This window comes from Neoarius graeffei, chromosome 19 (genome assembly GCF_027579695.1).
Source record: "Neoarius graeffei isolate fNeoGra1 chromosome 19, fNeoGra1.pri, whole genome shotgun sequence".
Taxonomy (NCBI): domain Eukaryota; kingdom Metazoa; phylum Chordata; class Actinopteri; order Siluriformes; family Ariidae; genus Neoarius; species Neoarius graeffei.
In genome coordinates, this window is record NC_083587.1 from 63,674,441 (window position 1) to 63,699,760 (window position 25,320).

Genomic DNA, 25,320 nt, shown 5'->3' on the forward strand with positions numbered 1-25,320 from the left:
AAAGCTTTACTCTTCACGTAAACTGAATTACGGTCCACTTATGTTCCTGAAAGGTGAGTCTATGATCCACATTTCCAGTAGAAAGGACAATGAAAGGTAGTTTGTTCTGAGAGTTGGTTAGTTCATCACGTCATGCAAGCTTCATATCCGCCTGCATACTCTTATAGATAATTTTTTTTTTGGGTAAAGATTATTACTGATGAAAATGTGCCATAAAAAACGAGGTCATTCCTCTTGAGATTTGTCCTGGCACCTTCAAAACGCTTCTTAATTTTTGCACAATTTCTTCTTTTTTGCACCAAGTAGACGATCGTAAGCGTAAGGAGAGTGCAGATTGAGCTTCCCCGCATTTTCTCTGTATATAACTGAGATTTAAAATGTGATCTGGTCGTAAGCAGTGGACTAAAGATGTCAGATTGTGCTTCACATCGTTTGATGTCCAAGAAAACTAAAGTGATGAGCTTAACGCCAAAATGAAGGACAGACTTTGACGTCTTATACTGTATGTGTTTTTCTTACTGAGTGCATCTAGAATATGGCTGCTATCCTACAAAATGGCAGTAAAGAAGAGTGTCACCTGCAAACGGAAACATTTTATTTGATTTCTTTTCTTTCTTTGTTTTTTGTTTTTTCGCTAAACGATCTTTAGAGTCAGTGGAAAGGCAGTTTTTACTCATAGATTATTATTACATGGAACTCATTCAGCTATATAACTCAAAGAAACAGAAAACAAAATCTCCCAGGATGTTTGTTATTTGTGTGCTTTTCACTCTTCACTCGTTCCCAGATTTTTTTTTCAATGTCCAGCATTTTCATTAAAATATCTCAGCGTCTAAGGATTCCCCCCCATTGTGACGACGTCAACGACAATAAAAACTGCACCCTGTGTGTGACACAACAGACATCCAAAGTAAAAAATACTATAAAATCAAACTCTCGTATAAATAAATAATTAAATAAATACAAATCTGTGGAACACTCGACATTTCACATGCAAACACATTCTCACACACACAGGCACACACCACACACTCACACACCCACCTACAGGTACTACATCATCATCATCATCATCATCGTGAGAACAGAAAACATACAGACATGTCACTGATGTGACCCGTGATGCACAGATTGCATTTCTATTCACTTGTTCTGTCTGAATATGTCTAGTTAAAAATATTACCTTAGCAAACTGATATATATATATACAGACGTCGAGTAGAACCTATCTAAGACATTATGGTACTATTTCACCAGAAAGTTCATTTCAGCATCTGAAATTTTTTTCCCCTATATATTTATATATTTATATATTGAATATGAGCTATTAGTGTGTTCAGGACAGACAGACTAAACTGTATATTTATATTCAGTACAGCATTTACATCAGTTTTCAAAATAAATCATAACCTTGTTTTGATAGTCGCATCAAACCATCTTGTGCTTGATCGATATGTTTTTTTCCCCTTACGTTTTCTGCCATTTTTAGTCTTTTTTTCCCCCAGAGAGATTTATGCCTATGAAAGAACATCATCATGTTTCCTTGAACAAAAAATTTCAAAAACTTGATAAGAGATGAGAATTTGTGAAGTTTAAGAAACACAGAAGGACGGAATGGGAATGATGGGTCGTAAGTAGCCGCTGAATTGCTGTGTTTGACGTAACGTAAACACAAATTACGTCATGGATCGAAGATGTGAAGAGGGAACACGTTTTTTTTTCATCCTGTTGCTTCTACTCTTCATTATGCCTTAAAACAATTTTGAAAGATTTTTTCTGTACCCATGATCTTAATTTTTTTGTATAATTTCAGCGCTTGAAAAATAAAATTCTCAGGACATTATGAGTGAAAGAAAACAACAACAACTTACAACAACAACCAACAACAACAACAACCAGAACCACACAAAGAGCAAACACTGTCCGTGCAGAAAAGATCTACCGACTGACTGACGATACGCTCTCACCTCACTATAACGCTGTGGACGAAGATTAAAGGGCAAACTCATCACTGGCTGGTTAACACGTTCAAACTACAAAACAATCTGGAATGTGTCTAAAATGGCAGTTGTTCAACGTATATACACACACACACACACACACACACACACACAAAAAAAAAACACTTCTCTCTGTAAGGATGTTGATTATAGGGGTTAGGACTGCGCCACTTGAAGGTACAGATATATAAAATAAAATGTGACATTTAATGATAATGAATCTGATACATGGACATTTCCATAAAACTAGTCTGATGACTGGATGAGTGACGAGATTAAGATGTTTTCTGGCATCTCACCAACTATCAAATGTATTAATAAGAACCGTCACCGTGTTGAATAAAATGAAGGGGATTATTTTTATACCATCTATAATTCCAAATCTGACAAAATGTGTGACTGATTGTGAGATCGGGATCACACTGCAGGAGGATTCTCCCTAATTCAATGCTGCCACCTGCTGGCACGGAGGCCGCACTATTGAAGCACCTGCCCCCGCGTCTCTGGGAGCTTCAGTGCCAAGAAGCTGCCAGCCGCCAGAGCACCCGAGGCGAACAGGATGGGCACAGCTTTGGTGATGCCCACAAAGGACTGGAAGATACTGATCCCCAGGACGGCGGCGAGCTTGCACAGGGCATTCAGGAACCCAAAAGCTGTAGTTCTGTGGAAAACATGAACAGCATGAAGAATATGAGCTAAAGTTTGGAATTTAATTTGCAGCTGTCTCAAAACAATCATCATTAGCGTCTTCGCAAAATAGCCAAGGTTTCCAACCTTGATGGAGCAGCTAAGTATGATGTATGAGTATTAGCTAATCTATGAATTCTAGTTTATGTGACACAAGTTCATAAAAACTACTAATAACAAAAATAAAATACCAAACTTGAAAAATTTAGACGAAAAATCCTTTCAGTCATCCTGTCAGGTTAGTTAATGTTAGCTATCCAGCTACAATTAGCAGTAGATATGATCAATAATTATAAACATGACTTAAAACCCTTTCAGTCATCTTGTCAGATTAGCACATATTAGCTAGCTTGCTAGGATAAGCAGTGAAGAACATGTGTGACTTTAAAAGCTTCAAAATCCTGTCAGGACCGTTCATGTTAGATAGCTAAGATCAGCCTCTACATCCTGTCAGGATAGTGTATATAAACTAGCAGGTTAAAATTAGCACTGGAGATTATCAATATTAATAAAAATGGATGAAAAATCCTGTCAGGTTAGCTTAGTAGTGAAGAACATATTAGCTAGCTGTCTAAGATCAGCTTCTAAATCCTGTCAGGATAGTGTACATAAACTAGCGGCTAAAAATTAGCAGTGAAGATCAACAACATGAATAAAAATGGATTAAAAATCCTGTCAAGTTAGTGCATGTTAGCTGAACAGTGAAGAACATTTGTGACTTTCCTGTTAGCTAGCTGTCTACGATCAGCCTCTAAATCCTGTCAGGATAGTGTATATAAACTAGCGTCTTAAAATTAGCAGTGGAGAGTATCAACATTAATAAAAATGCATGAAAAATCCTGTCAGTTTGCCGCATGTTAGCTTAGCAGTGAAAAACATTTGTGACTTTCATGTTAGCTAGCTGCCTAAGATCAGCCTCTAAATCCTGTCAGGATAGTGTATATAAGCTAGCAGCTTAAAATTAGCAGTGAAGATCATCAACATGAATAAAAATGGATTAAAAATCCTGTCAGGTTAGCACATATTAGCTTAACAGTGAAGAACATTTCTGGCTTTCATGTTAGCTAGCTGTCTAAGATCAGCCTCTAAACCCTGTCAGCAGGCTATAGTGTGTATATACAGCTTTAAAAATTAGCAATGAAGATTAGCAACATTCATCAAAATGAATTTAAAAGAATCCTCTCAATAATCCTGTCAGATTAGCTCATATTACTTGTAGCCATCAGGTTAGCCATGTTAGCTAACAGGCCAGCATTAACAGTGAAGAACATTTGTGACTTGTGAAGCTTCAAAATCCTGTCAGGTTAGCTGAATTTAGAGACCTGGTTCAGATTAGCAGTGGTGATTATGAACATTTATGAATCAGACTTAAAATTCCTCTCAGGAATAGTTTATTTTAGCTAGCTGGCTAGTGTTATAGATGTGAAGGATATTTGTGAATTAAAAACCCTGTCAGGTGGGGACATGTTTAAGTTTTCTGACACGGGAAACTCAGTAACATAAACTGTGTGGGTTTTTAAAATGATTTCATGAGAGAGAGAAAAGAGAAGCTGGTGAGGGAACAACTATTTATTGAGGTTTTTCACCTGACGTCACAGGGTCACGTGACGCCCCGGTGTCCGCCATTTTGAAGGTCAAGCTAGCTAATGTCAACAACATAGTAGCTAGTATGTTACTGTAGCAATGTTTACGTTCAGTCATTTGGATGACTGTTAAAACCTTTCAGTCTCAAGTTTTTCCTTTACTGTATTTACTACGTAGTTTACTGTAATTATGATCCGGCAGCTATTTACACCGGATCCAGTGTAAATAGCTGCCGGAGCGCGCTCCAGCTTGCTCCCCCTCAAATTAAGCAGCGCGCTCCGGCTTGCTCCCGGAGTGCTCCCGGAGTGCTCCGGCCGAGGTTCCGGAGCGCGCTCCGGCTTGCTCCCCCTCAAATTAAGCAGCGCGCTCCGGCTTGCTCCCGGAGTGCTCTGGCCGAGGTTCCGGAGCGCGCTCCGGCTTGCTCCCCCTCAAATTAAGCAGCGCGCTCCGGCTTGCTCCCGGAGTGCTCCGGCCGAGGTTCCGGAGCGCGCTCCGGCTTGCTCCCCCTCAAATTAAGCAGCGCGCTCCGGCTTGCTCCCGGAGTGCTCCCGGAGTGCTCCAGCTGAGGTTCCGGAGTGCACTCCGGCTTGCTCCCCCTCAAATTAAGCAGCACGCTCCGGCTTGCTCCCGGAGTGCTCCGGCCGAGGTTCCGGAGCGCGCTCCAGCTTGCTCCCCCTCAAATTAAGCAGCGCGCTCCGGCTTGCTCCCAGAGTGCTCCGGCCGAGGTTCCGGAGCGCGCTCCAGCTTGCTCCCCCTCAAATTAAGCAGCGCGCTCCGGCTTGCTCCCAGAGTGCTCCGGCCGAGGTTCCGGAGCGCGCTCCGGCTTGCTCCCCCTCAAATTAAGCAGCGCGCTCCGGCTTGCTCCCAGAGTGCTCCGGCCGAGGTTCCGGAGCGCGCTCCGGCTTGCTCCCCCTCAAATTAAGCAGCGCGCTCCGGCTTGCTCCCAGAGTGCTCCGGCCGAGGTTCCGGAGCGCGCTCCGGCTTGCTCCCCCTCAAATTAAGCAGCGCGCTCCGGCTTGCTCCCGGAGTGCTCTGGCCGAGGTTCCGGAGCGCGCTCCGGCTTGCTCCCCCTCAAATTAAGCAGCGCGCTCCGGCTTGCTCCCAGAGCACTCCGGGAGCAAGCCGGGGCGCGCTGCTTAATTTGAGGGGGAGCAAGCCGGAGCGCGCTGCTTAATTTGAGGGGGAGCAAGCAGGAGCGCGCTCCAGCAGCTATTTACACTGGATCCGGTGTAAATAGCTGCCGGATCATAATTACAGTAAACTGGTAAATACAGTAAAGGAAAAACTTGAGACTGAAAGGTTTTAACAGTCATCCAAATGACTGAACGTAAACATTGCTACAGTAACATACTAGCTAGTATGTTGTTGACATTAGCTAGTGCTAACAGCTAGCTGCTAGTACACTGCTACAACACAGACACCGACCCTAATAATACAGTTCTTGGTCATTGCCTGGTAACAGCAAATTTATAACGGGCCATGTCTCAACAGACTAAGAAGTTATTTCAATGACATTTAATAACATTTTGTTTATCCTGAGGACCGAAAGTAAATGAAAATGTGAACAAACCTTAGCTGTAATAAGATGGCGACCACCGGCTCCAGGGACGACCCACTGATGTAGGCATGTTACCCAGCCTGACACAAAATATTTGTAGGCATCCAAACTCTTATACGCTTTCAGATCAATACCTGTGTATGGCGATGGGTTTTTAATGACATAGGTACACAGATCATGTGGGCCGAAGTCAGGTAAAGACGAGGGCTTCGTGTTCTTCCGTATGTCAGTGAACAATCCTGGTGGAAGCAGGTAAACGTCGTTCTCTAAGCCTGCTAACCTCAATTTTTGCAAATACCTCTCCCTCTGCTCGCCCTGTAAATGCCCTACGTCACTGGATAGTGAAGGTGTTTTCTGCATCTCGCTCCTTTTTCTTTTATGTTTTTCGTTTGTCGCCTTCCTCGCATTCAAACTGATTCGAGCCGTGACATCCAAAATGGCAGCCTCACATGACTTGGTCACGTGGGTGAAAAACCTCAATAGCTGCTGTAACATAACTGACAACAGGGACGAACTTTAACTGTTTTGCAGATGTTCTACAACATTAACTATAACTGTAATTGGATATATTTTTTCAATAATACAATATATTTGGTAATTGTAATTAAATTGATGGCTTTGAAAGGTAAGATTTTGAGGATCAGACTGGTTTTACTGATCCATTTTTGTTACGCAAACATGGTGACCTGGTGAGTTGGTGATGGTGTCGATGGTCATAGGTAATTTTTTTTTCTTAGCACTTAACAAAACACATTAAATGATGTATTATAATAAAAGGATTATTTCTATTGCTTGAAATCATCTCTTCTCATTATCTGTAGCCGCTTTATCCTGTTCTACAGGGTCGCAGGCAAGCTGGAGCCTATCCCAGCTGACTACGGGTGAAAGGCGGGGTACACCCTGGACAAGTCGCCAGGTCATCACAGGGCTGACACATAGACACAGACAACCATTCACACTCACATTCACACCTACGCTCAATTTAGAGTCACCAGTTAACCTAACCTGCATGTCTTTGGACTGTGGGGGAAACCGGAGCACCCGGAGGAAACCCACGCGGACACGGAGAGAACATGCAAACTCCGCACAGAAAGGCCCTCGCCGGCCATAGGGCTTGAACCCGGACCTTCTTGCTGTGAGGCGACAGCACTAACCACTACACCACCGTGCCGGCCTGCTTGAAATCATCTCATCTCATTCATTATCTCTAGCCGCTTTATCCTGTTCTACAGGGTCGCAGGCAAGCTGGAGCCTATCCCAGCTGACTACGGGCGAAAGGCGGGGTACACCCTGGACAAGTCGCCAGGTCATCACAGGGCTGACGCATAGACACAGACAACCATTCACACTCACATTCACACCTACGGTCAATTTAGAGTCACCAGTTAACCTAACCTGCATGTCTTTGGACTGTGGGGGAAAACGGAGCACCCGGAGGAAACCCACGCGGACACGGAGAGAACATGCAAACTCCACACAGAAAGGCCCTCGCCGGCCACGGGGCTCGAACCCGGACCTTCTTGCTGTGAGGCGACAGCACTAACCACTACACCACCGTGCCGGCCTGCTTGAAATCAAATAATTATAAATGATTATTTATAAACGGTTTGGCCACAAGGGGGTACTGTGTAACACAATGCAGCAGGCACTGTAAGTCATTGCACATCTTCACACAAATGTCTATTCCTCAGCAGCAGGTCTGCTGGGATTTCAGCTGTTTTGAAAGAGAATTTTCAGACATTCCCCCAAAGAGCTGTGAAGAGGAGGCGATACTGCAGTGGCTCTGCAGCAAACCCACTGAGAAGCAGTCAGAACTCCAACAGTCCTTATCCTGGGAATCTATTCAATCTAATATGCATTTCTTATGATAGGAACTTAATTAAAAGCTTGAAATATATGAGAAACTCAAATCACACTTATTGTATGATGAATCTTCTATCACTGATCATGATTTAATTAAATCCATTTAATAGACATTTCCCAAACGTTATCCAAACAACAAATAAATTCACCTCTTATAAGATGGGAACAGTTCTACCGTGAGTACATCCAGGGCATTCCATGAAGCAATGCTGATTCCCCCAAACAGACAAAGCAGGGCGATCATGGCCGACTCACTGTTCCCAAATGACAGGAAGAAACAGCTGATGCACGAGATCACGCTGGAGCCAGCTGCAGGAGAGCAGAAAGTTAGCGAACATCCATCACACACTGCTAAAACACCACATTTCTGAAACTCTCTTACTCACCCAGCATCCTCAGACGTCCGATTTTGTCCATGAGCAGAGCAGACACGATGTTCCCAGGCAAGACAGCCAGCGTGCCCAGGAAACTCACAAAGTAGATCATGTAGGCGTTGTTCTCATCGCTGAAGTCCAGCAGGCAGCCCTCTTTGTTATGCAAGAAGGTGCTGTTGATGAGGCGGCTATTGATCAGCCTGTACTTAAACAAATCTGAAAAGAAGAACGGAACCGTTTTGGACAAGAAAGGATCAGCGAGGATGAGCTTCTTTTTTTTTTTTGGTCATCTGAACTTTGTATAGTGACCTTGGGTTCAAAAGGTAAACTAACAGCAAATCAGAGTATATTTTATACATATAAAACAAACCAACGTTCAAATCTCTGAACACATCTGTGCCACATCAGTATGATTCATTATTATACATACTCCACTTTTTCGATGGAAAAAAAACATGTATTCTATTCCCTTCTAGCAGGTTTCATTCGTTTGGCTTGATAGCATGCAATATTGTTAGCATATCGCTTATCCTACGTGTATTATGTCACTCTACCCAATGGAGAATGAGTGTTGAATATGGTTTACAATATTGCATGGTTGTCAAGACAACATGACGTCACACGTCGGAGCTGATGCAAATATCCAATGAGAAAGTTTTCTGCTGCGCATGCGCAGAACCATTTCTTCGTTCAACGGCAGCCCCCGCAGTAAACTGTCGCGGTGAATTGAAAATACCAAAAGATACGTATTACACGTAAAACTTCCACGCTAGCGAGTGACTATGACAATTTGTCAACAAACATGGCCGCCAGGTTTGCTTCGTAAGAAACCCCTTGTGCTTAACGTTTTGTAAAATCTATAATTGTTCCATTGAATGTGTATATAATAATAATAATAATAATAATAATAATAATATTGGCTGGCTTTTTTCATGGTATATCAGATATATTCCATTCAGCTAGCATGATACTGAACGTGTCTTCGACTTGTTCATGCTAGCTGAATGGAATATATCTGATATACGACTCAATGCCAGCCGATATTATTTAAATATTTTCTTTTATGAGAATTGAACATATTCTAAGGATTAACATGAGCGACATTTAAAAAAAAAAAACTACATGCACAATTAAGCAATACATTTTATTACAGGTGCTGATTAATGCTATTTTCCAGTCATCCCCAAAAAATTATGCAAATACACCCTGCTGTGTGCAAAGGCCATTTTTATATCCTCCATCAGAGATGAATCTAGGCACAAGCATGATATGATAAAAAATAATATTAACAGCAGCGATATGTGCAGTGGATATAAAAAAAGTGTACACACCCCATTAAAATAATCGGTTTTTCTGATGTAAAAAATTGAGACCACGATAAATAATTTCAAAACTTTTCCCACCTTTAATGTGACCTATAACCTGTACAATTCAATTGAAAAAAACAAACAAATCTGTTAGGGGGAAAACATAAAAAATAAAAAACGTACAATAAGCTGGTTGCATAAGTGTGCACACCCTTAAACTAATACTTTGTTGAAGCACCTTTTGATTTAATTACAGCATTCAGTCTTTTTGGGTCGGAGTCTATCAGCCTGCCACATCTAGACTTGGCAATATTTGGCCACTCTTCCTTGCAAAAGCGCTCCAAATCTGTCAGATTGCGAGGGCATCTCTTGTGCACAGCCTTCTTCAGGTCACCCCACAGATTTTCAATTGGATTTAGGTCTGGGCTCTGGCTGGGCCGTTCCAAAACTTTAATTTTCTTCTGGTGAAGCCATTTTCTTGTTGATTTCAATGTATGCTTGGGGTCATTGTTGTGCTGAAAGATGAAATTCCTCTTCATCTTCAGCTTCCTAGCAGACACCTGAAGGTTTTGGGCCAAAATTGACTGGTATTTAGAACTGTTCATAATTCCCTCCACCTTGACTAAAGCCCCTGTTCCAGCTGAAGAAAAACAACCCCAGAACATGATGCTGCCACCACCATGCTTCACCGTGGGTATGATGTTCTTTTGGCGATGCACAGTGCTGTTTTTGCACCAAACATACCTTTTGGAATTGTGGCCAAAAAGTTCAACCTTGGTTTCATCAGGCCATAACATATTTTCCCATTTAGCCGGGCCTGGATGTTTTTCTTTAACCCTACTTCATAGTCCAGACATATGGAGAATACGAGAGATTGTTGTCACATGTAGTACACAACCAGTACTTGCCAGAAATTCCTTCAGCTCCTTCAGTGTTGCTGTAGGCCTCTTGGGAGCCTCCCTGACCAGTTTTTGTCTTGTCTTTTCATTAATTTTGGAAGGACGTCCAGTTCTCGGTAATGTCACTGTTGTCCCATATTTCCTCCACTTCTTGATGACGGTCTTCACTGTGCTCCATGGTATATCTAATGCCGTGGAAATGTTTTTGTACCCTTCTCCTGACTGATACCTTTCAACAATGAGATCCCTTTGATGCTTTGTAAGCTCTCTGTGAACCCTGGCTTTTGCTGGAGGATGAAACTGAGTAAATGTCTGAACTGTATTTGGGGTTAATCAGAGCCATTTTAATTGATGGCAGGTGTGAACCCAAAAAGACTGAATGCTGTAATTAAATCAAAAGGTGCTTCAACAAAGTATTAGTTTAAGGGTGTGTACACTTATGCAACCAGCTCACTGTATGGTTTTTTTTATGGTTTTCCTCCAACGGATTTGTTTGTTTTTCAATTGAATTGTACAGGTTATAGGTCACATTAAAGGTGGGAAAAGTTTTGAAATTATTTATCATGGTCTCATTTTTTTACATCAGAAAAACCAATCATTTAACAGGGTGTGTACACTTTTTATATCCACTGTATCTAGCTATGAGTTTAGTCAAGTGTAAATCGAGTTCAGCCAATAAAATCGAGCCTATTAAAAAAGATATATTAATAGTATGCATATATGGTCTACCAGAAGCTGGCATAGTTGTGGTTTTCATCAATGCTGACATACACTGAAGATCATTTTTTGTTATTAGCAACGTGGTCACCGCTGACTGTATGATTAAAACTGAAAACGATGCTCTTTGATGATGAGAATGCTTTCAAATTTCCATCAAAATAGATGCTTTCTCAGTAGAAAACGTAGCAGCAACACTTTCGCATTCCTTAACAGACAGAAAAGCAGGCAGTGTTGCTAGGATACCTGAAACCTTTCTCTCTGCATTACACAGTTCCACTGAATGAGGTCATTCTGATTGATGGAGAAATGCATCGGCTGGCCGTCCTCCATTCAACGATTATAAACCTCACAGAGATCGAGGTCTGCTTCACATTTTACACTGTATAATGTTTGTCCAGGTGATTACAGCAGACGGAATGGGATTTAGGACCTGGACTGGGGCACAGTATAGAGGGCAGAAATGGATGCGCTTGCTCTAACCTGTGTTGTAGAAGAGGGTAGCGATGAAGGTGCAGTTCTTGAAGAAGGTGTTGGTGGAAGTGATGTCCTCAAAGTAACACTCTTCAAACAGGGAGTCCTCAAATGCCATGGACTTCATCTTAAGATTCAAGAACCTACATCAAAGCCAGATGAACGTCTCAGTGCTCTGTCTGGGAAGATCTACAAGGCCTAAGTGCAGTCACTTGGAGTTTCGAACATGTATTAATCTATTTTCAAAGTACATTTGTGAATATAAAACCTGCACTGGTATGAATTTATTGGAAATGATCCAAGGCAAACCAAAACCAGTTCTGATTAGTGCTCATGTCTGGCGTCTGATATTTTGAAGTGCTTACTTGGTGTTGAAGTACTCTCCCTGACGATGGATCTGGTTCTCCAGGGTGAAGTTGAAGGTCATGTGCTCCACTTTCTGCTTGATGAAGACCTTAGTGCGCGAGTTGTACTCCTGCTTTTGCAGGTATTTGATCATGTCAGGGAACCACACAGTCAGGCCGTAGTAGCTGAGAAGGAAAACAGGACACTGTTAAATGAGACACTTTGATCCAAGCTAATGATTCGAGTCAGTAGCGTAATATAGTAATCTGTGCGAGCTTAAATGAACAAAATAGCTAAAATGTAAACCATCAGCAATAGCAAGAGCCAAAACAGTGAAATATGAAATACCCTGTAATGGATATGCAAACATCATTTATGGATCTCCATTCTTCACTAGTGTTTCAAAATGTCTACCTGAATGACATGGAGAACCAGACAGCCATCATCATGTAGGTGACACGGCGGTACTCTGGATGGAAAACAGTCAGGAAGTTGCTCCAAACCTACATAAACACAATGACATGATATTACAACAATCACACCACCATGTGTACTTAATATACAGTATATCTCCTATCCATCTGCTGTACCTGATGAAAAAGATTAATGAGCTTCAGCTTCCAGCGCTGGTGCCAGGCTGTGGTATCATCTCCCATATCCACCAATTCATCCAACTGCTTCACGGTCTTAATGGTGGTCACCTGGCGGTACAACCGTATTCAACACGCTATTAACCAGAGTAACCTTTCATGGTCAGTGCATCTAAAACACTGTCTAAATACTGGCATTGCCTCAAACACAGCTTTTCTTCCAGTAACAAACCTCTCACCCTGAGCCTCCGCCACCCACAAGAACCACAAAGTAACAGTATCCATGGCAACACACAGAAAACTCCATATCAAACAGCAACGTGACTATTTAATATAGAACCAATTCAAGGGTATGTAATGTGTGGCACTTTGATCTCCAGCACTGTTATAACAGATAAATGAAAACTCATTAGCACAAATGCATAATTAATTTTCAACGCATTTAAAACTCCCCAAACATTCAGTTCAGGCAATTTTACGAGCAAGTCACTGGTACTTACCGAGAAGACCCTCTCTGGGTAGCCCTTGGCCCTCATGTTGGTGTCATGAACTTGTTTCAGGATCATCCAGGCTTCATCATGTTTCCCATTCTGGTATAAAAAGACACTTCCTACTTAAAGCTTGCTTTATTTTAGGATTTTTAATGCTCTTTTTATGCCACTTGGTCTGCCAAATGTGTCAGAATATAAATACTTATCCTCAAAATACTTATTATATAAGGAACTCGGAGTTGAAGAAAACTGTCCTACTCTGTTCAACTCAGTGCGTTTACATAAATGTGGGGTTATTTTTGGAATTAAAATGAGCTGAGTCACTGACCTCCAGGAAGAAGCGGGGACTCTCTGGCATGGTGTTCAGAGCAGCGATGGCAGCCACTGAGGGGAAAGCACACACCAGAACAAACACTCTCCAGCTGTGGAACTGATAGGCCGAGCCCATCTGGAAGCTCCAGCCTGGTGGAAGATATGAAGAAGGCTTTACTGTTAAGGCAAGTTGCCATTGGACAGTAATTTGAAATGCTACTGTAATGCCAGATAATGTGATGGTGGGATTCAGAGGGTAAGGAAAGGACTGTCACCCTGCTGGGGGATGGGTGTAATAGTAGGGGCAAAATTGTTGCTGTACAGAAAGCCTAAGTGTGATTATTACTCCTCAAAGGAACTCTAGGAGTCCTTCAGGTCTAAATGTGTGCCCAAAATGGACTGTAATGCATTCTACCTCCTCTAAGTCTTTAATGATAAGGTACAAAATATGTACCACCATTTCCCCATAACTGTTACCACAGTGGGGATGATGATATTTAAAGGATTCTGATAGTCACCAAATGGAGGATGATGGTATTAAAGGATTTTGATAGTGATCGTAATGGAAGATGATTGTATTAAAGGGTTTTGATAGTCACCATAATGGAGGGTGATGGTATTTGAAGGATTCTGATAGTCACCATAATGGGAGATGATGATAGTGGATAGAGGATTTTGATAGTGATCGTAATGGAAGATGATTGTATTAAAGGGTTTTGATAGTCACCATAATGGAGGGTGATGGTATTTGAAGGATTCTGATAGTCACCATAATGGGAGATGATGGTAATTCTTTCTTTCTTTCTTTCTTTCTTTCTTTCTTTCTTAATTGAAGGGTTCTGATAGTCACCATAATGGGGAATGATGGTATTTAAAGGGTTTTCATAGTCACCATAATGGAGAGTGAAGGTATTTAAAGGGTTCCGATAGTCACCTTAATGGGGGACGATGGTAATTGAAGGGTTCTGAAAGTCACCATAATGGAGGATGGTGGTATTTAAAGGGTTCTGATAGTCACCCTAATGGAGGATGATGGTATTTAAAGGGTTTTAATAGTCACCATAATGGAGGACGATGGTATTTAAAGGGTTCTGATAGTCACCATAATGGGGGACAATGGTATTTGAAGGGTTCTGATAGTCACCATAATGGGGAATGATGGGATTTAAAAAGTTTTGATAGTCACCATAATGGAGGACGATGGTATTTAAAGGGTTCTGATAGTCACCATAGTGGGGGATGATGCTCTTTCAAGGGTTCTAATAGTCACCATAATGGAGGACAATGGTCCAACCCCAATTCCAAAAAAGTTGGGACAAAGTACAAATTGTAGATAAAAATGGAATGCAATAATTTACAAATCTCAAAAACTTATATTGTATTCACAATAGAACATAGACAACGTATCAAATGTCGAAAGTGAGACATTTTGAAATTTCATGCCAAATATTGGCTCATTTGAAATTTCATGACAGCAACACATCTCAAAAAAGTTGGGACAGGGGCAATAAGAGGCTGGAAAAGTTAAAGGTACAAAAAAGGAACAGCTGGAGGACCAAACTGCAACTCATTAGGTCAATTGGCAATAGGTCATTAACATGACTGGGTATAAAAAGAGCATCTTGGAGTGGCAGTGGCTCTCAGAAGTAAAGATGGGAAGAGGATCACCAATCCCCCTAATTCTGCGCCAACAAATAGTGGAGCAATATCAGAAAGGAGTTTGACAGTGTAAAATTGCAAAGAGTTTGAACATATCATCTACAGTGCATAATATCATCAAAAGATTCAGAGAATCTGGAAGAATCTCTGTGCATAAGGGTCAAGGCCAGAAAACCATACTGGGTGCCCGTGACCTTCGGGCCCTTAGACGGCACTGCATCACATACAGGCATGCTTTTGGAAATCACAAAATGGGCTCAGGAATATTTCCAGAGAACATTATCTGTGAACACAATTCACCGTGCCATCCGCCGTTGCCAGCTAAAACTCTATAGTTCAAAGAAGAAGCCGTATCTAAACATGATCCAGAAGCGCAGACGTTTTCACTGGGCCAAGGCTCATTTAAAATGGACTGTGGCAAAGTGGAAAACTGTTCTGTGGTCAGACAAATCAAAATTTGAAGTTCTTTATGGAAATTAGGGACGCCGTGTCATTCGGACTAAAGAGGAGAAGGACGACCCAAGTTGTTATCAGCACTCAGTTCAGAAGCCTGCATCTCTGATGGTATGGGGTTGGATTAGTGCGTGTGGCATGGGCAGCTTACACATCTGGAAAGACACCATCAATGCTGAAAGGTATATCCAGGTTCTAGAGCAACATATGCTCCCATCCAGATGACGTCTCTTTCAGGGAAGACCTTGCATTTTCCAACATGACAATGCCAAACCACATACTGCATCAATTACAGCATCACGGCTGCGTAGAAGGGGGGTCCGGGTACTGAACTGGCCAGCCTGCAGTCCAGATCTTTCACCCATAGAAAACATTTGGCGCATCATAAAACGGAAGATACGACAAAAAAGACCTAAGACAGTTGAGCAACTAGAATCCTACATTAGACAAGAATGGGTTAACATTCCTATCCCTAAACTTGAGCAACTTGTCTCCTCAGTCCCCAGACGTTTACAGACTGTTGTAAAGAGAAAAGGGGATGTCTCACAGTGGTAAACATGGCCTTGTCTCAACTTTTTTGAGATGTGTTGTTGTCATAAAATTTAAAATCACCTAATTTTTCTCTTTAAATGATACATTTTCTCAGTTTAAACATTTGATATGTCATCTATGTTCTATTCTGAATAAAATATGGAATTTTGAAACTTCCACATCATTGCATTCCGTTTTTATTTACAATTTGTACTTTGTCCCAACTTTTTTGGAATCGGGGTTGTACCGTAGTTTCCAGAGTAGGGGCAGTGGTATTTAAAGGAATTGATAGATACCAGAATGGGGGATGAAGGTATATGAACAGTTTGGGAGTTACCACAGATTGTAAGTAAAGGGTTCTGACAGTTCCTATAGTGCAGGATGACGGTTTGGTTAATTATTTTAATTGTTACCATAGTCAGAGATGACGGTATTGGTTAGGGTTTTTATAGGTACCATAGTGGGGGATAATGGCCCAGGCCATGGCTGAAGCATAGATTCCCCCGATCATCCAGAACATGCAGAGCCAGCTCAAATGTTCACCACGCTTCTCCTGAGCCAAAAACTCAGAGTAGTATGAGAAGACTATCGGGATGGATCCTCCAATCCTATAATCAGAAGGAAAAATTAGGATAGAGAAAAAGTTCCAAACTTTGTATTAGCTATAAGGATGAAATTTTGTCCTTTATTTTGTCATCACAAATAATGTCTATAATGTTCTTTCAAGCAGATCTTTTGGTTGCTGTATATTTACCCAACACCAGAAAGCAGGCGGCAAAACAGGAAGGAGCTGTATCCTTGGACAAAAGAGGAGAAGAAAGCAAAGACGCTGTTGATAGACAGAGAGATGAGCAGAGTTTGCCTGCGGCCGATCCGATCAGCCAGACCACCCCACACAAAAGCACCCACCATCATGCCCAGGTAGACAATAAGTCCTGAGAGAGAGAGAGAGAGAGAGAGAGAGAGAGAGAGAGAGAGAGAGAGAGGGGCTAGATTAAACATAACACAATATTGCCTAGCAACCTATATGAACATGAATTAGAAGGAGGCCATAATGTGAAAACGCAGCAGTGGGATCAAGCTAACTGTTTCCCAGCTGAACTAGATGCCCACTTCATAAACAATCGGTGAACGAGACATGAATAAATGACTATGGTCTTGTTGGTTGGTTGTGTGATGACATATTTTGTCTGCAACTTACAAACAAGTTTTAGGCTTCTATGTTTATGAAAAGTTGGATAGTAGAGCACCTATTTGGATTCTTGAAAGTTTTCTGAACCCCGCTGAAATAATGAATCTGCATTTAGGTGGCTTGGGTGCTCAATGATTGTGTGATTTGTGGTGTGAGTCCAGCAATGAGTCACACAGGCAACAGCTGAGAAGGCAGTAATTTGGCAGTGTCTCCATCGACATACTGTCATCATCTCCAACAGAGTCTGCCTCACTGCACGAGTGCTTTATTGATAACCTTCCTACTTTTAAACCAGTCGCATTTGTCAGCTTGTCACTGCAGCAGCTCATTTTGCTTATCTGAGGTTTCGCAAAACAGAAAGAAACATCATACAGACTCCATTTTCACTCTGGAAAACATTCAAGTTCATCTAATAGTATGAACCATTTACAGTATAAATATTTGATGTTACACCACAGCATGACAATTCTCAATTCTGATTGGTTCGACTCTGTTGATTAATTTTCTATGACAGCAGCGCTGACAGTAGTGCAGTTGCAAAGTCTAGATTTATACAAATGCACTTCTTGTCATACGTTATTGTTTCTATAAATTACATCTTGCATAGGGCCACATATAGCTGCATAAACAAATAAAAATGTATAATTAACAGTTATTCCACGAAATCAAGTCATACATGAGCTGACAGCCGATGAGGCATGTAGCACAGAGTTGGCTATAAGCCATGCACGACGAGATTGAGTGGAATAACTGTTTTATTCTATCCATATTCACTGGATTTTGAGAAATATCCATCCATTATCTGTAGCCACTTATCCTGTTCTACAGGGTCGCAGGCAAGCTGAAGCCTATCCCAGCTGACTATGGGCGAGAGACGGGGTACACCCTGGACAAGTCGCCAGATCATCGCAGGGCTGAACCATTCACACTCACATTCACACCTACGGTCAATTTAGAGTCACCAGCTAACCTAACCTGCATGTCTTTGGACTGGGGGGGAAATCGGAGCACCCGGAGGAAACCCATGCGGACACGGGGAGAACATGCAAACTCCACACAGAAAGGCCCTTGCCGGCCATGGGGCTCGAACCCGGACCTTCTTGCTGTGAGGCAACAGTGCTAACCACTACACCACCGTGCCGCCCCAGAAACAGAGCATTTTTATTTTCTGCAAATTTGATAAGTAAAAACTTTATACCAAAAAACATCTAACAAAATCATTTCCACTTAGGCAGACTTCTTTAAAACCTACCGATGGCTGCATGAATTGACTTTAGTGCTGTTTTTTTGTATAAAGTGCCGTCTTGCTGTTGTGCCGAGGTATAAAATAGCTTTAGACATTTATTTAATTCTTCCTCGGGCATTTCAGTTCTGTAATTTTTAAACTTCTTTGAGCTTTTGATCCAGTCTAAAAAAAATTCAACAAATTTTAATGCTTAAAGATGAAGAATGTAAACAAACTGGTGAAATGACAGTAGCAATTTGTGAAAAATGTGATAATAATAATAATAATAATAATAATTCTTGAAAAAAACAGATACGTTCTTACCATCTTACACCTTACTTTCATTCCAAATTTTGTTGCTTTTTTTTATTTTTTGAGGTTATGTTTTCGAGTAGAGTTTTTATTTCGTCCTCGGTTGGTTCAGCAACACACTCCGCCATTTTGTTTTTCTCTACTCACGGTATATGAGCTAATATCCTAGTAGTAGAGTAGCCAATCAGAGCACGTGATTGCTCATATCCAGTGAATGCGGATAGAACAAAATATAATATTTGATATGGCGTAAGATTTCTTTCTGTACAAAGACTTTTATTTAACATTTATGGAAGTTGTCTCCAGTGTCAATGTAAATGTCACAGGGAAAGCTAAAACTTTAAGTTTTCTCACAATCTTCAGGACAGAGGAGTTTACGCTTCATGAGAGAGAAAAAAAGAGAGGCTGGTGAGGGAACTACTGTTTATAGCTGCTATAACATAAGTGATAAGAGGAACTCTCTTGTTTCATGGATGGTTCACAACATTAACTGTAACTATAAATGGATAAAACGTACAGTATGACCTGTTCATTTTTTTTTAAATGTTAGCTTTGGTAAAGTGCTGTGGTAGGAGAGGAAGAAAACACAAACAAAACAGCAAAGAAACAAATGCACACTAATATGGAGATGTTCGGATGCTATTAATTACACTGTTAGGGAAAAACGGTCTATGAAGTGTTCCTTAGATTATTAACAATTCAAGCTTTTAAGATGCATGTAATTAATTCAAAAAGGAAACTTCTCTTCCTCTTTAGGGATATCTGAAAAACTCATTGGAGTGCGAAAGTATATTTTATTGAAATCTTAACATGATTTATTATATTTTATTAACCGATAACATGTTTACATGCACTGTAGAGAGGATGAAGTGTGGTTTTGAGACTGTTGATGTCCTACAGCCACAGCGAGAGCTACAGGGATGATCATGAAGGTGACTCGGGCTGTGGAGCTGGGAATTTGTTTGGCACGGCAGCTAACCATATTGTCATTCTCTCACCTTGGCCACGAGAGCTGAGAATGACAAGAGGAAAGAGATAGCCATCACCGCAATGCAGCAAAGAGGTCTTTTCTCTCGGATAAGTCTCAGTAAGACTCAGTAAGGCTCAATAAAGCTCAGTGAGGCTCAATGAGGCTCAGTAAGGCTCAGTAAGACTCAGTAAGGCTAAGTAAGGCTCAATAAGTCTGAGTGAGGCTCAATAAGGCTCAGTGAGGCTCAGTGAGGCTCAATAAGTCTCAGTAAGGCTCAATAAGTCTCAGTAAGGCTCAATAAGTCTCAGTAAGGATCAGTAAGGCTCAATAAGACTCAGTAAGGCTCAATAAGACTCAGTAAGGTTCAGCAACGCTCAACAAGTCTCAGCAAGGCTCAATAAGTCTCAGTAAGGTTCAGTAAGGCTCAGTAGGTCTCAGTAATTCTCAATAAGGCTCAATAAGGCTCAGTAAGGCTCAATAAGGCTCAATAAGGCTCAATAAGTCTCAGTAAGGCTCAATAAGTCTCAGTAAGCTGCCGCTGATGCTGCCTGTGGTTCTGACTGGAGGTCCCTGGATATCTTTCTGTCAGGAGTCACGGTACAGATCTGAACCTATAGATTTTGTATGTCAGAGAGAGATGCCTCTCTGAAAATAGTAGACATTTTAAAATAGTATTTGTATTGCAGTTAAAAAAAAAAACTACAAAAGCAACACCTGTTTAACACATTAAAATCTGGGCTTATTATTCGGTTATTCAGTTGTTTAATGCATGTCATTCATTTCAATAATAGCAGCCTGATTTAAAGGACAGATTAATCACAGATTTGCTGCAATTCCACTCACCGGCCACTTTATTAGGAACACCCATACATCCACCTGCTGTTTGATGCCGTTCTCTAATCAGCCGATCCCTCGACAGCAGCACGATGCACCAAATCGCACAGATACAAATCAAGAGCTTCAGTTAATGTTCACGATGTTCAAACATCAGAACGGGAAAAACTGTGATCTCACAGTGAAGTGTGACTTTCTTTCTTTCACTGTGGTATGGGTGTTGGTTTGAGCCAGATGAGTATTTTTGGTTTGAGTATTTCAGAAGCTGCTGATCTCCTCCTGGGGTTTTCACACACAACAGTCTGTAGAGTTTACACAGAATGGTGCGGAAAACAAAAAACAAACATTGAGTGAGGGAGCGACAGTTCTGTGGGTGGAAACAAACACCTTGTTGATAAGAGATGTCAGAGGAAAATGGACAGATTGATTCGAGATTTTTTTGCCAGGAAGGATATAGTAACTCATATAATCACTCTTTACAACCATGGTGAGCAGAAAAGCATCTCAGCATGCAACAGCAGAAGAACACAGTGGGTTTCACTCCTGCAGCCAACAGGAATCTTAGAATCAACAACAAGTTCCTATTAAAGTGGCAAATCGTATTATTCAGATATTCATCTTAATACAGTTATTCTGAAACTATGAATAGGAAAGGAGTGCAATCTGGACATCTGTCTGAATTTACCAGCACGTCAAGATCACCTCTGGATTTTTTTTACTGTACAGTTTTCCCTGTATATTTGTTCTATAGTTTATTTTACTGCAGGTTACACTCTTGAAAATAAAAGTTCCAGCAAAGATTATTTTGCTGCTAAAGAAGCGATTTTTAGTTGCTTAAACACTACAGAATCGAGATTTGATAGTTAGGCTGAGAAAAGGTTTCCATTGGTGTATATTTTAAAGCTTTAAGGACTCATACTCGAGTTGATCATCAGGATTGTTTAATTAGAAGTTCTAATTAAACAATCCTAATAATGAAGCTAATAGCTTCATTAAAGAGTTCTACTTGCAATCCTCTCTGAAAGGAAAACTTTCTGTTGTATGTTTTAAAATCATACCTTTAAGGTTCAACTTTTTTGAAATTCTCAAACAAAAAAAGTTTTATACTGATAGATCTTTAATCTTGAACTATTTTTGTTGGCGCCACAGACAACACAAGGGGAAAAATCCTACAAGTAATGTAATGACTATTACATATTAAATAGTTAGTTATGAGTTCTACCAACCACTTACCTGTGGCACCAACAAAAATGGTTAAAGATTCATCAGTCAAAAGGTTCTTTAGGAAAATGAATTTTGTAAAGTTGTATTTTTAAAGTTTTATTTTTATGGCTGCTCAAATAAAAGAACACTAAATGATGTAATTATCCCTCCCAGGTTTGTAATTTGTAAATCCTATTATATTTATAGTTGCATACTAAATTTTATTTCATAAAACCTGAAACGATTGTTCATTTCACTGGATCTGTATCATAATCTCTCAGAACGACACCCCTACAGTATGGTACAGCAGCTGCACTGCTGTAGACAGGGAGAGGCTCCAGAGGGTAGTTAAGGCAGCACAGAAGATCATTGGTTGCCCTCTCCCCTCCCTGATGGACATTTACACCTCCCGCTGCCTTAGCAGAGCTAAGAATATTATCAAGGACAGCTCCCACCCTGGCTTTGATCTGTTCGACCTGTTGCCCTCAGGGAGGCGCTACAGGTGCATCAGGACAAAGACAAACCGATTAAAAAACAGCTTCTTTCCAAAAGCCATAACCGCCCTGAACTCAGATATGCTCTGACTTTATAGTCTATTTATTTTACTATTTTACTAATTTATAATGTGCAGTACTTTATAAGATGACTCTCTATGCAATACTTTTATAATGTGCAATACCTCACTCCATAATGTGAAACGTAACACATTCACCTCAGGACTGTGCACCTTACACACAGCACATACACCTCAGGACTGTACACCTTACACACAGCACATACACCAAGTCTGTGCACCTGACCTTACCTTGCAATACTTTATAATGTGAAATATTTTATCTTATAATGTGACTCTCTCGTGCAATAATTTATGATGTGACTGTCTCTGTGCAATACTTTATATGTGCAATACCTCACTCCATAATGTGTAACACAAACACATACACCTCAGACTGTGCACCTTACCCCCCTTACACCCCCCCCTTTTTTTTCTCTCCCCCCCTTCCTCTCTCTCTCTACACGCTGTTTGCACTGTTATTGGAGATGCTTTAATCTCATTGTATATGTGTATAGTGACAATAAAGGCATTCTATTCTATTCTATTAATATCCCTGTACTTACTGTCAAATTTAAAGTTTCTAGTTTCTGAAAAACCTGCCATAAAAATGAATAAATGAATACTAACAGATTACCCCCAATATAATTCGCAGTAAATAATTGTTCATGTGGGTTTGTGACTCTACAATGTCACCTTAAACACAACATGAACAGAAAAGAACGGTGGAATTGGAAAATAATAAACTGGGGGAAAAAAGAAAGAAACATTACATATTAGTACGTTTTAATTGTGATGCCTGGTTCATTAATAACGATGATGCTAATGCTTCACACAACACTTTTACAGTGACGCCATCGAAACAGCCAATCAGACGTGAGCTGTTGCGCGGTAACAAAAGAATGGGTGGGGCTACTTCCATTCCATCATTCTGATTGAGTCTCGGAAGAAGAAAGGGGAGGAGGGACGAGAGACAGCCATGTCAGAAAAAAGGGAAGAAAGGACAGAGGGGGGAAAAAAGACAGAGAGTGTGTGTGTGTGTGTGTGTGTGTGTGTGTGTGAGCGTGCGTGAGAGAGAGAGAGAGAGAGAGAGACAGAAGGGATGAGAGACAACTGCAGATAACTCTCCTGAACAGAAAACTGGGGAGGCTCCAGGCTGAGAAAGCAAAAGAGAGAGAGAGAGAAATAGGAGGGCGCAATGCTATTTATAGAGGGGGTTTTTTCATCTGTACTGCAAATGCTCTCTCTCTCTCTGTCTGTCTCTCTCTCACTGTCACACACAGCTTCTCCATCTCTCTCTCTCTCTCCTCCACCTCTGTAACGTTGTGAAGGTGCTGTGCTTGGTCATGTAGAACACAAACACAACAAACCATCCAAAGCACCAATTCACCTCACTGTCACGCCTTAGAAATGGGGAAGCCATGGCTTAATGATTAGAGAAGCAGCTTTGGGACCAAAAGGTTGCTGGATCAATTCCCTGGCCCAGCAGGAATGGCTGAAGTGCCCTTGAGCAAGACAGCTAACCCCCGACTGCTCCCCAGGCTGCTCTGGGTGTGTTGTACATCACTCTGGATAAAAGCGTCTGCTAAACGCCTGTAATATAATGAAATGAAATGATGTCACTGACTCAGAAATCCGAGAGCACTCATACACACACTGTGTCACGGGAAAATAATCGACAGCAGAGAGTTACTGTTACCAGTTTTCCTATAACAATACATCCTGAAGAGTTTTTATTACGTTATTATGAATTCGTCACATCCATAACGGAATTTCGTCACATCCATAACGCTGACTTTTCCTTCCGAAACTCTGCATGAAATACAAAATATTTTAAACAAAGATTTTTTTTAATATTCACCTTGGACCCCTCTATCAAATGGATATCTCCATTTCGACATTAGGTTTACAATTTCACAGAGTTTGATAAAAATGTACAGTCACCCAAGAAAAGTGATACTTTTTCTGTCATCCATAACGCATCTTTTATTGGCATTTTCTGGCATGCCCTAGATGTACTATGGGAATTGTTCTTGTTCTATCACTTCTTCAGTATGGTACAGCCTTAAAATATGCAACACCTGTTTAAATACTGGGAGACAATAAAACATGCACTGGGTCATTTGTTGCCATTTTGAGTTCAAGTGTCACATCCATAACGCTGGAATTGCTCAATTAAAGAACCATACATCATACTTTTTATCTCTTTATAGTTACATTTCCTATAACCAGAAGGGCACTCAGTAGAATAGAGCACATATCTCCGCCAAGCCACATGTTATCAACATCAAAACCAAAATCTCTTGAACCTGGGATAATACTAAAGCTGTCCACCAAATTTCATCCAAATCCGTTCACTGCTTTTTGAGTTATGTGGCGAAAACATAACTTCCTCCAACAAATTTAGCAGATAACAAGTTCCTCGTTTCACTTCCGTTAGAGCAGCTATAAACAGTGTAACTAGTCGTTCCTTCACCAGCCTCTCTTTCTCTCTCTCGACATTAATAAGACAAAAACTGTAGTGACTCTTACAAATCTCTGACACTGACTGAAGTCTTCATTCAATAAGAAGAAGCATCCATCGTACAGAAGACATTTCAGAAGACATGTTTAGCAAATAAATTATAACACAGGATCCTCAACATGGAAACACATCGTTAAGTATACTATAATGGATTTATGGAAAATGATAATGTTATATTTTTAAAAACAGCACTGGGAAACACTGGGGAAAAGGGAAGCAGATTTTAATAATAATAATATTAAGAATAATAACAACAACGAGACCATCAATAACGGTGTAGCTCATTCCGGCCCCATCTAGTCCAGAAGGAATGATCTAAAGTGGGCCACCTTGTGCAATACTGTAAATGTTGCAAGCTATATACACTATATACAAGCTATATATAGAACCTATATCCACCCTAGGAATACCGACCTATTTACCAGAAAGAACCCAAAATGGCAAGGAACTGACCGAGAAGAAGCGATTTTTGTTGAACTACTCATTAAGCTTTAATTAGTCCATAACTTCATTACCTCGCCTGGGACGGAGTCCACCAGGGGGCAGGGTATTGTTTTCGGTCGGGTTTCTTTGTTTCGTGTTAACGATATTACGGGAAAATGGCTGGATCAATCTTCATGAAACTTTCAGGATAGATGGGCATTGGTCTCAAATAGAACCTCC

At 40.9% G+C, this 25,320-nt stretch overlaps 1 protein-coding gene across 1 annotated transcript in view; it reads right to left on the reverse strand.

Moving 5' to 3' along the window:
* Positions 1-1,330: 1,330 nt before the first annotated feature.
* sv2a (synaptic vesicle glycoprotein 2A) overlaps positions 1,331-25,320 on the reverse strand; it is a 74,956-nt gene continuing 50,966 nt past the window's right edge. The window contains exons 3-13 of the mRNA XM_060900413.1: positions 16,599-16,779; positions 16,301-16,452; positions 13,218-13,351; positions 12,899-12,988; positions 12,399-12,509; positions 12,223-12,311; positions 11,829-11,993; positions 11,473-11,606; positions 8,079-8,282; positions 7,842-8,001; positions 1,331-2,661 (exon numbers count right to left, since the gene is read on the reverse strand). Of these exons, the coding sequence (XP_060756396.1) occupies positions 2,478-2,661; positions 7,842-8,001; positions 8,079-8,282; positions 11,473-11,606; positions 11,829-11,993; positions 12,223-12,311; positions 12,399-12,509; positions 12,899-12,988; positions 13,218-13,351; positions 16,301-16,452; positions 16,599-16,779 (1,604 nt within the window). The 3' untranslated portion in view covers positions 1,331-2,477. The remainder of the gene's footprint in view (positions 2,662-7,841; positions 8,002-8,078; positions 8,283-11,472; positions 11,607-11,828; positions 11,994-12,222; positions 12,312-12,398; positions 12,510-12,898; positions 12,989-13,217; positions 13,352-16,300; positions 16,453-16,598; positions 16,780-25,320) is intronic.